Source organism: Myotis myotis, unplaced genomic scaffold, assembly GCF_014108235.1.
Source record: "Myotis myotis isolate mMyoMyo1 unplaced genomic scaffold, mMyoMyo1.p scaffold_m19_p_25, whole genome shotgun sequence".
NCBI classification, from domain to species: Eukaryota; Metazoa; Chordata; class Mammalia; order Chiroptera; family Vespertilionidae; genus Myotis; species Myotis myotis.
This window is the reverse complement of record NW_023416330.1, coordinates 4,052,545-4,070,955: the sequence shown is the minus strand read 5'-3', so window position 1 is coordinate 4,070,955 and position 18,411 is coordinate 4,052,545. Positions and strand designations below refer to the sequence as shown.

The following is an 18,411-nucleotide window of genomic DNA, read 5'->3' as shown; positions in this document are numbered from 1 at the left end:
AAGAAGGAGGTGGCTCTGCCCACATTAGGATAATGAAGCGACTTTCATTTGGGGAGAGAAAATGAAAAAAGGGAGAAAGAAAACTCAAACCGTCCCCCGGGCTCAGCGGAGCCACCTCTGCCACAGGAGCTAGCCCCGGCCCCCGCAGCCTCGCCTTGCCGCGCCTGGCTCTCGTCGCCGTTACAGCCTGTGGGGTACCCTTCACCTTTATTCACACTATTTTTTTAAAAATATATTTTATTGATTTTTTACAGAGAGGAAGGGAGAGGGATAGAGAGTTAGAAACATCGATCAGCTGCCTCCTGCACACTCCCTACTGGGGATGTGCCTGCAACAACGGTACATGCCCTTGACCGGAATCGAACCTGGGACCCTTGAGTCCGCAGGCCCACGCTCTATCCACTGAGCCAAACGGGTTAGGGCATATTCACACACTCCTTACACTGCTTCTTCGGGAGAACCCCAAAGTTTCCTGACTCCAGTTCCCCCGAGCTCTTCTCTCCCCACAAGGAGGATCCAGAGATGGACTTCTGCTCACTGAGCCCCTTGGGGCCAGGCTCTGGGTCAAAGACAAAGGCAGGTGGGAGAAGGTGTCCAGAGGAAAGAGGAAGTGAAGACCACTCAGAAAAGGCACTGGATCTACCAGCAGTCACAACTACCTCCATCTCCCCACCTTTTCTCCCCCCACCCGCCACCTCCCTAATATCCCAGACACCTTGGGAGGAATATCCAACCCCAGAGTAGAAAGGAGATCGGCCAGAGGTCATCTTACTTTACAGGTGAGGACACTGAGGCCAAGTCAGAAAAGGACTGTGCAACCCACACAGGGGTCAGTGCCGAGCGGGGCTGGACCAGGCTCTGCTGACCTCCAGACTCCTGCTTTTCCTTCTTATTCTACTTACCGAGATCTGCCTTCTCTCTTTCTCTCTCTCTCTCTCTCTCTCTCTCTCTCTCTCTCTCTCTCTCTCTCTCTCTCTCTCCTTCTCTTCCCATTTTCCTCCCCTACATACCTCGAGGAAGAAAGGGAGTGGGGAGCCAGGACACAAAAATGACAGGGTGAGGTCAGAGGACAGAGATCTGGGATCAGAGAAACTCGACAGGGTGGGGTATGAGGTGGAGCCAGGGACACAGAACAAGGGGTGGAAGCACGGAGATGGACAAAGAGAGCTGGTCCCCAAGCCATCTGGGAGTTTATGCCTCTGCCCCCAGGCCCTTTGCCCCAGTCCCACCGCCCCTCTCGGGCACTCCTCAGCAGTCACTTCCGTTTTTTCTTCTCCTTTGCCAGCCTGGCCTCCTCAGCCTCCAGGTCCTTGTTAAATTCTATCTTCTTCATGCCCAGTGGGGTCTTGAAGTACCAGTCCTGGGTCAGAGGAGGGGGAGAAGGAGGAAGAGGAGGAGGAGGAGGAGGAGGAGGAGGAGGAGGAGGAGGAGGAGGAGGAGGAGGAGGAGGGTGAGGGTAAGTGCATTGCACCCGGCCCTCGGTCCTGCCTCCTGACCTCATCCCTCTGCCACTCGGGGAGCACCGATCGGATGGCTTGGAGAATGTGACCAGGTGTGTAGCCATCGGACACCTTGGCCAGGACACTGATGTCCAGGTGACCCACCTGGACTCTCTGGGTGTGCAGCATGTGTTTCCAGAGCTGTGTCTGCAGTAGCTTTTTCTCCTCCCCCAGAGCCCCCCATCCCTCTGCCCGGCATCCTGCTAGAGCCGTGGTTTCTTTTAGTTCCACCAGATGCTTCAGGCCATAGTGTCAGACCCTGTGGCCCTCTCTCCTGTGCTCCCATAGCCACCTCACCACCCTGGGGGGTGCCACCGACTCAGACGTAGGGAAGTAAGGGGCAGCTGGTGCCAGAAATGACGAAGGGATCCTAAGACACAGGTGGCACTTTCAGGCTCCCACTCTCGAGGAAACCAGGTGAGCCAGGCCTGCCCACAAGTCCTTCCCTGTGACTTCTAGTTCCCTCACAGGCTGAACTCCATGGGGCAGCAGAGAGAGGAGCCCGAGGCGTGCTGCACGCCTGGGGTTTAGAGGGCGGCCTCGCTTTGGTGCTAGCCCACAATCCTCCCCCCTGGCTGCCCCCCTACCCACCAAGCCTCACCTTTAGGGATGCCTCCTCCTCCCTGTACACTGGCTCCAGCTTCGCCAGATGAGATAGGAACTCTGAGGCCAGCAGGGGCCGCCTGGACAATTGGAGGAGCCGCCGCTCCGTGAGCACCAGTCGGATGGCTTGGAGAATGTGACCAGGTGTGTAGCCATCGGACACCCTGGCCAGGGCACTGATGTCCAGGTGGGTCTGGGTCACCTGGATTCTCTCCATGTGCAGCATGTGCTTCCAGAGCACTGCGGGCGTGGGGGAGGAAACGGGGCGAGAGGCAGTGAGCCTCTCCTCCCAGGACGGTGGGGATCATCCCCACTCAACACAGGAAAATGAGACGGCAGGACTTAAGCAGCCGGCCCTTGTCCACAGAACCGGGCCAGGACCCAGGCCACTGGGCTGCTTGTATCGCAGCTGGCCCTTCCAGAGCACTTGGCTGTGAAGGTGCTGCTCAGAGCAATAGTGGGGGATGGGAATAAGAGTGGGGAGCTTTGGCAGGAACCCCTTCTCTGGCCTGTTCCCACATTCCCAGGCCTCACCATAGCGAGAAGCATAATCAGGCCGCGGCATGAAGAGAATCCGTTCGTAGGTCCGGCGCAGCCCCTTCATCTCGGCGAGCTGCGGTTGGTTAGTGGTCCCTATCAGCATGACGCGGTCTCCGGGATTCAGCAGGCGCAGGGCCTTGGTGAGGTCCTTCTTTATTCGCTTTGGGTCCATCTGCTCGGGGGAGAAAGGGTGGGGGTCGGGACACGGTGACTCATTATATGGGCTCCCAAGTACTCAGGGCACCTGTCCACACGCACAGGGACCCTGAGAGGCAGACCGGAGCAGCTGTCAGTCCTGCTTTAAGGAGAAGGAAATAAGGTAGGAGGAGGACAGGGGACTTGTCCAAGGTCACGCCATGGGTGTCACTTGGAGTGGCTTCCCAGGGGCTCCAGCTGCCTGCCCGTGCTGCCTTACCTCCTTTTCCTCTTTTGGGACCTTCTTATAGAAATTCTTCTCGGCATTTCCAATCCAGATCACTGAGGGCTGTAGGAGTCGAGCCACCTGGACAGGTCAGAGAATAGAAACCTGACAATAGCCATTCCTGGGCAAGGCTCACCTCCCCATCCAGCCCATCCCAGGGTCAGGGCTGGCCTAGGGCAATGGTGGCCAGGTTCCACTTCCCACATACTGTCGACCCTGCCTGCCAGCTCATTGCACATCCATCACCCTTCAGTGTGAGCAGAGTCCTTGCCCTCCCTGGAGATTGGAGGTGGCTACATCCTACGCCTCATCTCTCCTCCCCACTTCGCCCCACCTCCCCCATTATGGGGCTTCAGGTGTCCACAATCTCCCATCAGTGCTTGGTGAGACCTCACCAGCTCCCGAACTCACACCAACTAGGCAGATGGGTAGCCTCCTGAGCACAGAGCCCACCCTCTTCTGTTGTCACAGCCTGAGAACTAGAAATGCCGAACCTTAAAGACAATGTGCACTAGCATCTGCACCCCGGCCTTGCCAGGGTATTTGCCCTGCAGGTTGGCAGGTGACAGGTCGAACAGGTTGGCACCAGTTTCTGTGCACACGGCATTGACCAGCATCTTCTTCCCCACACCGGAGGGGCCCACCAGGAGGATGGAGCGGATGAGGGGAGCCATGGAGTGTATATCAGGGGAGCCTGAGAGAGAAAACAGAAGCCAGAGACAGACAGTGGGCCGTCAGGGACCCTGATGGGGCATGGTGTGAGGCGAGGTCCAAGGCCGGGGGCTGAGTGGGATGAGGTTCACATCTTGGCTGCACTGCCTCCTCCCATGGCCTGAGCAGTCTCCCAGGCAAACATACCAGAAGCGGCAGCTTACAAGCCCCCCAATGGCTCAGGAATCACAATGACGACAGGTGGGTGTCAGGAGGGAGCCCCCTGCCCCATCCAATGTCCTTTCTGTTTCCCATGCCATCTGTTTCCACCCCTGCATTAAGAAGGGGTCCAACTAAAAGGTATGGGATATCAACCTCTTTAGAAAGACACCAATCTTCTAGAAATGGGGCAGACTATGGGATGCCACTTGGAATTGAGTAAGAGGCTAGAAGTGTGGTCTCCTCAGCAGGTCAAGAGCCCACATGACTTCTGGGGTGGCCCAGGCTGGAGGAACCCACTGTAGGTCCCCGGCCCGGGGCATTGGAGGCTGTGACTGGACATGCCTGCCTCAACCACCCTCCTTCCCTCCCCAAGGCTTCCCTCCACTAGGGCCTCTCACCAAGCCGAAGGACCCCGTACAAGGCCATGTTCTGTCGAACGTCAAACAGGGAAGGCATGGGCAACTTGTGGGCCAGACTCAGAGTGGATCCAAGATAGAGGTAGTCACCTGGGGGACAGGTGGCCACCTGGTGAGTGGCATCTACTTGGGCAGGGCCAAGAGAGAAAGCCACTGGAGGAGAAGGTTCACTTCAGAGGGTGGTAGTTGGCCACCAGGAAGGCCATGGCCTGGGAGCCTTGGGCACCATTCCTTAGCCTGGGAGCAGGTGCGGGGAAGGGGTCTCACCAACGAAGTCCTTCAATAACACTGCCTTGCACTTCTTTAGAAGGCCAAAGACAACAAGCTCTTCAAACAGAGAGGCCAGGGACCTGGCAGAGGATGGCACAGGGCCTCCCCCCGAGAAGGAAGGGACATGGAGAAAGAGATGAGTGAGGTGTTGTCACAGGCATGAGGAGAGAGGCTAAGAGGCCCTTCTGCCCCACCTCCTGTGGTCAACATCAGGGTTTGGGCAGCCAGTGTCAGAAGGTGGGGCACCAACCCGCAGGCCCAGAAGGCAGCCTGCCCATACACAGCAGTGCTCTGTGGGTTGGGGTGTGTAAGAAGGACCAGCATCCTGTAACTCTCCCTCCACCAGTCTGCTCATGGCCCAAAGTTCCACCAACAGAACCCAGTCGACCTCTCTTCCTAGAAACCACATTTAAGGTGAACATGGTCTGGGAGGGGTGATCATCAAAGCAGCTAATGTCATTGTGCTCATGACTCACTTCAAGAGAGAAGTGAGTAGAAAGGGACAGCTGACTTCAAGGCCCCAGAGTGGGAAGTCCATGGGGAGATGGCTTTGTAGGGACAGAGCTGATGAAGGCCAAGGCTAGAGGGAACGTTGATAACAATACGCCACTCATATCTTATTCTATGAGACTGACGCGCTGCCTGCTGCGCTAAGAGGGCACCCCATATCTTATTCTATATCATCATTTCAAATCACTTTCTTATGCTTCTGTTTGATCCTCACAGCTATCTTTTGGGTTTGGCAGGAGAAGTGCTTGGTTAATAGGGAGTCAGAGAGGTTAAATGACTTTCCCGAGGTCACACAGCAATAGAACCAGGGCCAGCAGTTGGATCTATGGAGGGTCTGCTACCTGTTCGGGGTCAGATCTTTTTCCTTCTTCTTCTTCTTCCCAGCTTTCTTTTTCACATTTTTTTTCTGGATAGAAACAAGCACATAGGAAATTGTCCTGTGTTCCTTGCCTCCCCTGTTGTGCTCTCCCTCTCCTGTCCCAGCCAGGCCTCTCATCTTGCCTTTGGAGCCTTGAAGGGTCTCTCCTCCTCCCGGTCCACAGCCAGGCGCAGGTTCTTCAGCTCTTGACGCATCAGCTCATCCACCTGCAGAGACAGAAGAGTGTGTGGAGGGGCGACCAGGGGCGGGGAGGACAGGCAGGAGAGGTAGGGATGGAGGCAGGGGTGGAGAGGAAGACAGCAGCCTCAGAGCAGAGCCAGACAAGCACAGTGAAGGTAGCAGTGGCCAATAACCTTCCCATGTCTTCTTTCAGAACCCTTGGCCTTGGCATTTGTCCCTATCCCTGCACCTGTCCACCCTCAATCCTAATCCATATTCTGCTCACGCATGAACCCTGCTCTCAACTGGCTATCAATGTGGAGAGAAGCCCGGGGATGGAGTGGGTCAGCTTTCAGCTGCAGCCCTAGACCCACCCTGTAGGCTCTGTGTGAACGTGAGGAGTTGTATGACCGCTCAGCCTCAGTGTTTTTATAAGTAGCATCAGGAAAGTCATGGTGCTTACCTCAGGCGCCATTGTGATCATGTGATCTAACACTCCCAAAGACACATCGTAAGAGCTCTTTAAGCGTTGGTGAAGATGATGGTGGGTGTGACCCCAGCACAGAGCCCCCCATTCCCTCACCTCTGGGCTGCAGGGAAGCGAGAGGGACCCGGAGAGGCAGAGGACAGTGGGACCAGGATGGACTGAAATGGCCTATACAGGGAAGGCAGTGGCTAGAGGAAGCTATAAAGGATGAGCAAGCTGTGGGTATGAGCAGAGGGAAGACAGAGGGACAGAGCCCGAAGCAGCTGAAGGCTGTGGTGGGAAGAGGGGGCCTGCAAAGAGGCCCGGAGCCAGAATGGCCACCTGTTTCCGGATCTCCTGCTCCAGTTCCTTCCTCTTCTCCGCCCGGAGGGCCTTGGGGTCAAAACTCTGATCAGGGTATAGGTGATCAGGCCGGTTCTTCCACACATCTGAGCATGGGGAGATGGGCGGAGTGGAGGGCAGAGTCCCAGGTGTACTCACATACACAATCACACACACTCACACACGTGCTCACATGGGCCAGGAACCTGTTCCAGGCTGGTCTACTTCTCTCTCGCTCTGTCTCTCTGTCTCTCACACACATGCACACATGAGCCAAGAACCTGACCCAGGCTGGCCCCCTGTCCTCACCCAGCTACCTGGCACTGCTTCTACCACATCATAGACCAGTGATGGTGAACCTTTTGAGCTCGGCTTGTCAGCATTTTGAAAAACCCTAACTTAACTCTGGTGCCGTGTCACATATAGAAATTTTTTGATATTTGCAACCATAGTAAAATAAAGATTTATATTTTTGATATTTATTTTATGTATTTAAATGCCATTTAACAAAGAAAAATCAGCCAAAAGAATGAGTTCGCATGTCACCTCTGACACGTGTGTCATAGGTTCGCCATCACTGTCATAGACAGAGGCCTGATCCCAAGGCCTATGACTGCAGGATTCAGGCCCAAACCCATAATGACCTCACACCCTCTCCCTTTGGTGTTAGCCCCTTGGCCCCCACGCCCATCCTGCCACCTGATGACCCACGTGGCACATGTCCACTTTCCCCAGGACCAAGAGTCACTCTAAGGTCCCACATGTCCTGGGCAGCTTCCAGCCTTCTCTCCCCTTACTTTTATACTCCTCGTGTCCGGCATTGATCAGGGGGATAAATTTGGATGGCAATGCTTTCAGCATTGCATCTGCTTCCTAGAATAGAAACACCATGTGACCTTGACCCCGCCTTCACCCTTCACAAACTCTGATCCTAATAATGCTCACCAGACCAGCTTTTTGACCAGAAATCCCCTCAGACTTTGTTCCCCCGCCCTATTATTTCACACGTTCGGGAGCTGCCTTACACCCTTCTTGGTCTTGTCTTCCTTTGCTTTCTTCTTCTCCTTTTCTTTTTCTTTATTTTTGTCTTCTTTTTTAGTGCTCTCCTGGACCGGATTCTCCAGTTCCATTTTCACCTGTGACCAAGGATAAACGATGCTTCAGAGAAGACCAAGGGCATTTTATAGGAGCAAGAGAACCCAGGCCTGTGGCTGGGGTGGGCTCAGGGTCCCAAGGCCTAGGGGAACTGGTGGGGCCCTGAGACGTATCTGGGATCCAGGAAGAGGGGCATCAGGTGATGAAGTGTTCTGACCAGAGCAGTTGCTCTCTCCTGGCCTGTGGATTACTAGAGCTACAATAGTCTCACCAGACATTTCCTCTCCCTGGACAAGGATGCCTTCTCAGATGCAGGTACCCCATCCCCCCAAGCAGTCTTCCTAACTACATATATTTCCTCTAGCCACCTCTGCCTCCATTGAGACTGACCTCGCCCGGCACCCCACTGCCACCCTCAGTTTACACTCAGTACTCTCTGTAACCTCAGACTCCATCGGCCACAGAAAATCTGCCCCACCTCCAGGGTACCTGTTCTGGAGTCTTGTCTGAGAAGATCTGGTTGGATCCACCTAAAGACTCGTCTGGATAATTAGGGAATCGGCCAGTAAGGGCACTAAGTGAACATAAGGTGGTCAGAGAGATGGACAAGTGGGTGGACATATGGACGAATGGATGGGCAGGTGGAAGGGTGGGTAGAGGGTGGGTCTATGGATGAATAGATGCATAGAGAGAAGGATGGGGAAGGATAAAGGGCCAGAGAGGATGAGGGACAGAGGGAAGGAATAGTTACAGAATAGAAAGGACAGATCACTCAGGGGACATTCCTGGATGCTTTCCCCATCTTATTCTGGCATTTTCTCTTCTATTCGGGGAAATAGCAAGTCATGGTGGAGAGAGTCCTGTAGTGGAGATGGTCCCACGTTTAAGCCAATGCATTAGCAGAGTGCTGGTGGGACAGGGTGAATGGAGAAGAGAGCCCAGGCTAGAGCAGAGGACAAGACAGGTGTGGGGACATGGGTGAGGAGGGAAAGGGGTTGAGTCAGCCGAGGCTGGGGACACTGACTGGCACTCGATAAACCACTGTCGGATTTGCTCCTTCATTTTCTCCTTGATATCGGGCCCCTCGGTCTCTCTGAGGGCATCGTGGGTCTTCGAAATGGCCATCTGGAACTCCTCCTCTTTCTCTATCTGGCGGGACCTCCTGACATCCTTCCTGAGGTTGGCTACGGACGCGTGCTCCACTGCGTCAGGCAAGGGGATCTGGGGACATGAGGAGGGGGCCAAGGGACTCAGGAGTGGGAGTGGGGAGGACCCGGCCTTAGGCTCGCACACCTGCCCCCACGCATTCCCTGCACGTGCCTCGCATGCACACCCACACGGAACATCGGGCATGCCTGCATCAGGAGAAATTGTTTGGTGCTGAAACTCCTCTGTGTAAATTACTCTGATAATGAGTTTGCTAGATGCATCCGGGCAGGCCCCCCTGCCCGATCCCCCAGCACACCCTCCCCTGTGAGCCTCAGTGCCCCCCCCACCCCCGCCTGCACCCCCGCCCAGCGCCCGCCTTGGCAGCCTCACTTGCAGCCACTTTCCCGCCTCATTGGTTCCCAAATGTATTTTAAATATCACTGTGCGCAGAGACAATTACTGAAAACGCTGAGCTCACACTGCTGATGGGCCGGGCAGCAGGCTCATTCCTCCCCCCCCCCCGCTGTGCCAAAGCCCCCTGCCCCTCCCCACCAAAGCCTCACCTCGGGCCTCCTGGGGGTCCAGATCGTCAGCCCCCCAAGTCTCTGACCTCCACTCCCATGAAGCAGACCCTGGCCCCTCTCTCCTGAAGTCCCCAAGCCTCTTAAAGTAGCCATCCCAGCTCTGTCTCTAATCTCTCTGCCCCGCCCCCATATCAGCCAGCCTCCATGGGCTCTGCCCACTGCAAAGCCCCTGCCAGGGATCATGTCTCTTGCCCCTGTCACCCTAAGTCAGCGGAGACCAGCTAGATGAAGGAAGCATCAGAGAGCAGAGGACAGACAGATTCAGAGAGTGAGGCCTGTGCACACTCTTACCAATGTGCACAGGCCCCACTTACCACCCACACTCCCCTCTTACCACCCACACTCCCCCATGTGCACTCTCACGCTTGCCTCATGTTGTTCACACTTAGCCCTGCTCCCTGCATGCAGAGGAGAAGCAATTCTGGGGCCCAGAGCAAGTGGGGAGCCCATAGCCCCCAAAAAAACACTGTGTGAGGGGGTGTGCCCCATCCCAACTGGGCCCCTGTGACCTCTTTCTGCTGGGCCCACACATGCAGCCCCTCCTCCAGCCAGGGGCACAGACACGGGGTCCAGGATACTTGGTGCTACTATCCCTCATCCCACACCCATATTTGAGATTCTTCTAAGGGCTCTAGTTCAGGGAGGGTGGGAAGGGATGTGTTGGCTGTGGCTTTCCTGTCCTTTCTCAGCCAAGTCCTGAAGGACCCTCGGGCCCCCTGGCATTGACCTTCTCCCCTTCATCGTGCCCACCACAGTCCTGAGTGGTGGGTGGTGTGGGCAGTGATGGTTGTCAGGGCTGTGCTCTGGGGCTGGGACACAGAAGGACATCCCATACACTGGCAGCCCTGTGCCCCTGCCTGTGCCCAGAGGACTCACCATGCCAATGAATTCCATCTCTGTTTGCCGGTCATACTGAGTGTGTTTCCTCTGTAGGTAGCCTTTCCACACCTGGGGGAACACAGGCCCAGACACTCCGCACACTGCACTTCTTCTAGGATGTGGCTCTTGGGCTTAGCAGCTGCCCTGGAGGTCTGGATGGCGAAGGTTTGGGTGGGAGGTGGGGGAGGAGCTGGGGAGGCACCTGGGGAGGTGCAGCTCATGGACAATTGCCACCTGAGCAGGGACAGTGTGAAACAGGGTGGGGCAGGGATGCACCCAAGCTGTCCAGCACCTAGGCATTGCTTCCTCAGGGCCTCCCCGGCAGTCCCTCCTCATCTGCTGTAACTTTTGAGGCACAGATCAGAGTTCAAGTACTGCCATCTTCAAAAAGCACTGACCACACTCATGTCTCAGAATTCCCATAGCATTTGGAATAAATACTCGATTATTTCACCCAGGCACACAAACATCAGTTCCGTAGGGACTATGGAGCTCCCCTAAACAATTCCTGCATTTCTGACATAAGGAAACTGAGGCTGGAGACAGGACAAGATCTCTCCCAGGCCCGGAGCCTGTCAATGCAGAGCTGAGACTGGGGCCAGGTTTCCTGTCTCCTCGCCCAATGTTCTCCCAGGCCACCAGCCCCTCTCAGACCTGCGGACAACCCAGTGCCAGAGGGTAGAAGGAGGTGCACTGGGCAGAGGGAGGCGGGGCCGGCGCCTGTCTGGGCTCCTGGGACTAGCAGTGGAAAAGCCCACGATAATGGCTTTTGATTAGTATTTGTACTTGAGAACTTGAAGACTGGGATGTAGAATTCCCACACCCTTGATGTCTGGCAACAGGGACAAAATGACTTGCTTTGGTCTTGGGGGGAAGTGGGGCTCTGTCTTTGGGGTCAACCCCCCTCTCAAAATGCTGCTTTATTGACCCTGAAGGTGAGGACCTCCTCCTCCATGGGGTAGCTGGACACTGGGTCGGTCACCAGATGCAGGGGCTCTGGTTGGAACACTCTGCCTACTGATCAATAATCAAAATCTATCCCAGCCGGGGGTTGCGGGGGGAGGGTCAGTGGTTGAACGTCAACCTATGAACCAGGAGGTCACAGTTCTATTCCCAATCAGGGCACATGCCCAGGCTGCAGGCTCAATCTCCAGTATGGGACGTGCAGGAGGCAGCCGATAAATGATTCTCTTTCATCATTGATGTTTCTATCTCTCTCTTTCTCTCCCTTCTCTGAAGTGAATAAAAATTTGATTTTTTTTTTTAAATAATCAAAATCTGCCCACTTGGAGAGGCTCTCTGTCCTCAGGGGTGATGTTTGTCAGTAGGTTGGTTTACTTTTGGGTTTTGGTAGAAAGTGGCTCTAAGTTTCCTCTCTTGGGCCAGCAGACAGGAGGTTTGGAGGCATTGGGACTTGAGGGAGAAGGAGAGGAAAACCTAGCCCACGCCAGCCATTCTGGGCCCGCTTTGGAAAGAAAAGGTGGCAAGTGACTTCCTGTGACCAGGTGACAGCTGCAGGAGCAAAATGGCCCTTTTCTGCACTGAAATTTTCCCAGGGCCCCTCCAGGATCATCAAGCTGGTAACCACTATTGCCCAGCCTTGTGGTGGCCAATGATAGAGGCCAGGCCCACACACTGGGGGCACAGCAGGAGCTGGGAGGTGTAGAATGGCCACCAGAACAGTGAGAAGGATGGGGAAACCTGGGGACACAGCCGGATGCTCTGCGGTGAGCAGGATGGGGTGTGATTGTGTTATTTCCATGTTAAAACTGAGGGTGACTCCAGGTGGCACAGACCTTGAGGACGCCTGGATCACATCAGTTCTCTTCATTATATTTCCTTTTGCCTCAGCTGCCAGGAGGGTCAGGGTATATTTTAGTGACATTTTTAACAGTCTTAAGAATTTCTAAAATGATTACCTACTCTGTCCTGCTACCTTATTATGGATCATTCTCCCCTAATTTTAATGAATCATCTGTTTCTAGGACTTTTATGGTATCCTACTTCAAGTTCTTTTTGGGGATAAGATGTAGAATAAATAAACAAATAAGATGCATGATTATTAATTATCAAGGTCCCTAGTTTAGAGTCTAGTTATGTGGCCACAGAACCCAAGCACCTGCACCTCTATCATCAATTGCTAAGCTAGGGAGGCTTCCTGGAAGAGGTGACTACCTTGCCTTTCTTCCTGGACACTGGGGGGTTACCTTCTGAATGGTGATAGCTGCTTGGTTCGGATTTAACTTGTGCCACCCGCTCTCCCTCATCTTCCGATCCCGCTCCTCCTCTCTTCGAATCTCTCGAATGAAGGTGGCTCGGAGTCTGCCTTGTCTGGCCCGCTCGGCCGTTTGCAGCAGGATTATGGCCTCAGTCCGGCTCATTACTGGTTCGACCTGGCCAGATTAGAGCAAAGGAGCAGAAGATGAGGGAGGGCTCGTATCCAGGCGGGCAGTCGGGGAATTAGACACTGAAGGACATGCTGGGGGCATGGGCCCCCCAGGACATCTAGGTGCCCAAGTCCTGATCCTCTCTGTTGGTGTTGGAAGGTTACAAGGACACAGGAGCAGCCTTGAAGGACACTAGGGATTATCCGAAGAGCACTCTCAGGTGGGAGTAGGGCAGGGCAGGGCCTCCCTGGGTCCTGAAGGGGGGCATCCCTAATCCCGGAGCAGGGCTATGGGAGGAGTAGGGGAGAGAGTCCCCTGGACTTGCCTCCTGGAAGGCCACTGGCTCCATTCTGGATAGGATTTCTGCCAGCATCAGCTCTCGCTCCTGCAGAATGCTGGACTGCTCCAGCAGGAAGTATTTGGGGATTGGAACCTCCAGGTCAGCCTTTGGGGCAATAGGGGGGACGGAAGGTCAGGAATCAGAAGGTAGGCCATTTGGCCAGTCCATTACTATTTCCAGCTACTCACAGAGATCCTGTTTTCCTCCATGCTAGATCCCTGGAGTTGGGAATTTATGGGCAACTGGAAAATCCACTCACAGTCATCACTTTCTCCCCTGCCTGGACCCTGTGACCAGAGTTGAATTCTGGAGGATCATGGTAGCTAATGGGCAGTGGTTCCAAACCTGACTGTGCACCGGAATCAACTGGGAAGCCTTTAAAATGCAGACTCCCAGGCCCTCCCCAGACCACCACTCAGAATTGCACGGCCTGGAGAATCTGTTTTTTTCAAACCAACAGCTGAGCCTGATGCAGCAGGTCAGGAAGCCGAGGCTGCCCTGGATGGGAGCAGTGAACCATGGCCTTGGAGCTTCATGCTCTGGAACCTGCTGGTACATCCAGATCACCTGAGGATCTTGTTAAAATGCAAGTACAGATGAGTAGGCTTGGGGTGAGGCCTCCAGAGTCTGCATTTCTAACGAGCTGCTAGTGGTACAGACGCTGCTGGTCCATGGACTACACTTTGAGGAGCAAGCATCTGGAGGACTCTTCACTGATCCCTCCTGGGACATGAATCTTCCCATCCACGCGAGACCTCCAGCCTGACTCTCTAGCTACACCCCCCCCAGCCACTTGCATGCACCTCCACCCCCACTCCAGTTTCTGAAGGCCTTCTCCCCGATCCTTGATCCACCTGCTTGACCTCCCTCCCTTCCTTGCAGAGGCCCCAGAGGTGTCTGAAGGTTAAGACCAGCCCCACCCCCACCCCCACCCTCCACTGGTGTGGGTGTGGCACCACGCTGTCCTCGCACCGGGGTGAGCCCGAGGTCCCGCAGCACGTGGTCCAGGCAGTGCCACTCGCACATGTCTACCCGCACCATCTCATCCTTGAGCTCCAGCACGCGGCCCGCCACGCTGTCCAGCAGGCGCCGCAGCAGCCGCCGCTTCTGCGGCTGCACCATCTGGTCATAGAGAATGTCGAACCCGCGCAGCAGCCCCAGGTAGTACAGGTAGAGCGATGAGAGCCTGTACTGGAAGGACTGCCACTCCCGGGTGGGCACGGGTTGGAGCATGGGCTGCTCTTGGTCCAGTAGCTCTTGCAAGGTCACGTGGGAAGAGTCCCAGAGGCGCTGGTAAGATCTGGAGAGGAGGCAGTGTGCACTGGAGTGTTCTGAGCATCAGGGGCTTGGGGACGGGGGCTGCAGGGGAGCTGCTGAGCCTTTCGAGGAGTGTGAACTCAGGTTCCACAAGGTGTGACGCTAGGGTTACTCACAGTGAGCTCAGTGAAGTGAGGGTCCTCAGGGGCAGGAGATGGCAGCCACAGTGAGCTCACTGGGGCTTAGCAGTGTGAGATTGGGGTCACTAGAGGAATGGAGAATGGCCATGGCTCTTAGGGGCTCCCTATAAGGAAGAGGCCTTTTGGAGTTGGCAGCAGTTGGTCCGTCCGTGGTGAGGGTGCAGCCCAGGGATGCTGCAGTGGTCTAGGATGGTGGGTGGGAAGTGGGGTGAGGGATGAGTGTAGAGGATGGTCCTTTTCCCAGAGAAGAGCCCTGGCTCTGGATTTAATAGTCCAAGAGACATCTGAAGAGCAAAAGCTGACCACAGACTGGAGCAACTGGGGCTGCTGAGTGAGAATCAGGGACCCTGGCCCAGCATGACCCGCCCCCTCCCCCCCCAGTCCTTCTCCCTGTCCAGCAGCCCCAGCCTGATGGGACCTTGAGTAGGAGGCAGCTTGCTCTTTGCTCTCCCAGCCCTGGGGGCTCCATTCCAGCCCCAACTTACCCCTCCGACATGGTGCTCACTCCTCACGCTACCCTTGGTGAGCTGGTCGTGGAATCCACAGAAGCCCTGTGGTTCCACTCTGACTGCACCCCCAGAGCAGCCCAGTTTTAAGGGTTCTGTCCCATTGTCTCCATGTTCTAAGGTTGGGAGGGGAGGGGCTGTGGGTGCACAATTGGGGACACATCACAGAGGACATTCTGGAGGCAGCACTCTGAGGGGAGTCAGGCTCCTTTGCAGCAAGCCTTGGAAAGCTAGGGCAGAGTGTGGGCTCTGCTGTGGCTACTTCTCTTGTGAGGATCAAATAAAAGAATGGTCCCTGTTTGAAATCACCCTGTAACTTCAAGACTCTGGTGAATATTAGTCCTGAAGGCATTACTCCAGCTGGGGGAGCCCTGTACCCCTTAATGCAGATCCAGCTCGTTCACTCCGCTGTGCGACTGTCCCGGGGGTTCAGGAGACCATTCTTTAGAAAAGACAAAGCATTACCTCCTGACTCTGGTCAGCTGGTGGTTGTCTTTTAGGCTCCATATTAAGTAGGGACTTAAAATTAAATACATACATAAGGCACAGGGCAAAGGAAGGGGGAGAAGGGAGGAGCAGAGAGATGAGTTCTCAGGCATTAGTACTTGAGGATCTTGTCAAAATGCAGGTTCCAATTCCACAGTTTGAGGTAGGCCTGAGAGTCTGTATTCCTGACAAGCGCAGACATGGCCAGTCTCTGAATGGCACCTGGAGTAGCAAGGTAGGAGCCGGGAAAAGCTGAGGCTCAGGGGTCAGATCTGTGCCCGCCAGCTTCTAGCTGTGAAACCCAAGCGTGGATAATTAGTTCTCACCTCAGGGCACCTCCATGTGAGTCTCTTCATATGAGAAAATGTGTGTGCAGGCAGCCACTGTCACAGAGAGCCTTCTCAGCACATGGAGTGGAAGGCGATGGGCTGGGTCTAGCCAGTCACAAAGAGAACAGAGCGGATTTTGGACTTAGTCACTGACTCCCTCCACTCCACCTCTCTGAGCTTGGGACAGCATTTATGGGTCACATGCTCACAAGCTGGAGCAAAGGCTGAATAAGAGAGGAGAGATACATGGGGTCAGATGTTAAGTGGTGGACTTGAGTGAGGGACACACAAATGGCCATTGTATTCTCTTGCAACTTTTTGTGGGTGCCTGAGTTTGAGATTTTTTGAAATAAAATTGGGGAAGAAAAGTTAGTCTCAAAATCCTTCCCACCAATTTGTTCTGAAATGAAGGGGAAGAAAATGTTAGGGGAGAATGAAAACATCTTACAGATCCCAGCAGGCTGTTTGCAAGCTGGTTCAGGCCTTCTGTTTTGTATCTTAAAGAATATATCTAGCCTGGCCGGTGTGGCTCAGTGGTTGAATGTCACAGTTTGATTCCCAGTCAGGGCACATGCCCGGGTTGTGGGCTCCATCCCCAGTAAGGAGCATGCAGGAGGCAGCTAATCAATGATTCTCATCATTGATGTTTCTATCTCTCTCCTCTCTTCCTCTCTGAAATCAATAATATATATATATATATATATATATATATATATATATATATATATATATATTAAAAAGAATACATCTATGTAGACCCCTATATCCAGCATAGGACAAAAATGGCAGTTTGCTGGAAATGGCATCATAAAACATAGTCTGAAGGAGTAACACAGGGGAGATTAAAAATGGCGGCAGAGCCCTGACTGGTTTGGCTCAGTGGATAGAGCGTCGGCCTGTGGACTCAAGGGTCCCAAGTTCGATTCCCATCAAGGGCATGTACCTTGGTGCAGGCACATCCCCAGTGGGGTGTGTGCAGGAGGCAGCTGATTGATGTTTCTCTCTCACTGATGTTTCTAGCTCTCTGTCCTTCTCTCTTCTCCGTAAAAATTAAAAAAAAAAAAAATGGCGGCAGAGTAGGAGGATGCTGCATGGACATGCTCCCAGGAACAAGCTGAAATTACAACTGAAATACGGAAAGGCTTCCTGAATAATCAACGGAAAACTCACAGGAGAGAACCCTGATAACCAAGGACTGAAGGTGGAGACCGCATAGAGCAGTGGTTCTCAACCTTCCTAATGCCGAGACCCTTTAATACAGTTCCTCATGTTGTGGTGACCCCCAATTTCATTGTTACAAATTGAACATAATTAAAGCGTAGTGATCAATCACAAAAACAATATGTAATTATATATGTGTTTTCCAATGGTCTTAGGCGACCCCTGTGAAAGGGTTGTTCGACCCCCAAAGGGGTTGTGACCCAAAGGTTGAGAACTGCTGGCATAGAGACTGGTAGGAGGGGTGGAGGCATGAAAGGGCTGGCCAGGCACCCACAGATGTCAACTGAAGTCCCGAAGAGATATCTCAGCTGGGGAGTGGGGAGTAGGGGGGCTGCCACTGAGAACTCTGGGATCTAATCCCGAAGCTGGGCTCCCCGTTAGATAGCACCAAGCTGAAGAGGGTACCCACATAACATCTAGCTAAGAAAAGCCGTGGGGTGCTGTCTGCCAGGGAGTGGCAGCTGAAAGTTTGAGCACCCTCTTAAAGGGCCAACACACAAAAATTCCCTGTGGAGCCACCCACCTTGTGCTCAGGCAGAGGGAAGGCGAAGTGGACTGGAGCTGTGAGAGCAGACCCCAGGACTGGGGACTTGGGGGATAGCGCTCAGAAGGCAGACACCCCAAGTTTCCTGTGCTGAGTCATTCCCTCACACAGCAGAGGACATCTTTCCCACACAGACATTTGTGTTGCCTGAGGTGGGGGAAGACAGTTGACACACCCTAGTAGAAAACACCTTGCCCTGAGGCCACTTAAGAGATTAAAAGTAGCAATTAGCCTCCAGGCAGAAGTAACTGCCCCACCCTGTTGAAAAAAAAAACAACTCTCGCCACACCTGAGGATGGTTGCCTGCAGGCAATTTAAGTTATTAGTCTGTAGACAGAGGCAGTCTCTGGAGACTTTGAGTCTTTGCCTAATCCAATTAGTCAGAAACAGCCTTTAACACTGTCCTGCAGTAGAAATTCAGAGGTGTAGAGGACCTACCTAATACATAGTCACAAACCCAAACAGACAACCAAAATGAGGAACCAAAGAAACAACCACCAAATGAAAGAACTAGCAAATTCTCCAGAAGAGATAAATGAAGCAGAATAAGAAATTTATCTGGCCGAAACCGGTTTGGCTCAGTGGATAGAGCGTCGGCCTGCAGACTGAAGGGTCCCAGGTTTGATTCCGGTCAAGGGCATGTACCTGGGTTGCGGGCACATCCCCGGTGGGGGATGTGCAGGAGGCGGCTGATCGATGTTTCTCTCTCATCGATGTTTCTGACTCTCTGTCTCTCTCCCTTCCTCTCTGTAAAAAATCAATAAAAATATGTTTAAAAAAAATTTATCTGAAACAGAGTTCAGAGTAATGATGTTAAAAATGCTTAATAGTATGAAAAAAGATATAGTAATTATGAAAAAAGAGTCGTCTGAGGTAAAGAATGGCATAACACAAATAAAGAACACATTGGAAGGAATACACAGCAGATTAGGGGAAGCTGAGGATCAAATCAGTGA

The 18,411-nt window shown here is 53.8% G+C and overlaps 1 protein-coding gene across 1 annotated transcript; it reads right to left on the bottom strand.

Moving 5' to 3' along the window:
- Positions 1-992: 992 nt before the first annotated feature.
- On the bottom strand, positions 993-14,865 carry IQCA1L (IQ motif containing with AAA domain 1 like). Its single transcript, XM_036356225.1, has 19 exons — positions 14,855-14,865; positions 13,885-14,212; positions 12,894-13,017; positions 12,393-12,568; positions 10,183-10,254; positions 8,598-8,794; positions 8,063-8,147; positions 7,504-7,614; positions 7,276-7,351; positions 6,479-6,585; positions 5,634-5,717; positions 5,474-5,520; positions 4,620-4,702; positions 4,335-4,442; positions 3,558-3,757; positions 3,058-3,144; positions 2,637-2,814; positions 2,101-2,342; positions 993-1,360 (listed from the first exon to the last, which is right to left on the bottom strand). Exons 1-19 carry the CDS (start codon positions 14,863-14,865, stop codon positions 1,256-1,258), a joined length of 2,421 nt encoding a protein of 806 aa, XP_036212118.1. The 3' UTR covers positions 993-1,255.
- Between the last annotated feature and the right edge of the window lie 3,546 nt (positions 14,866-18,411).

What these genes read in the sequence shown, in the direction of transcription:
- IQCA1L (XM_036356225.1), bottom strand. An exon ending in AGCAGGAGATCCGGAAACAG is followed by an intron (nt 5,718 to 6,478) that starts GTGGCCATTCTG and finishes CTGTCTCTGCAG; the next exon opens with GTGGATGAGCTGATGCGTCA. An exon ending in TCCCAAAAGAGGAAAAGGAG is followed by an intron (nt 2,815 to 3,057) that starts GTAAGGCAGCAC and finishes TCCCCCGAGCAG; the next exon opens with ATGGACCCAAAGCGAATAAA.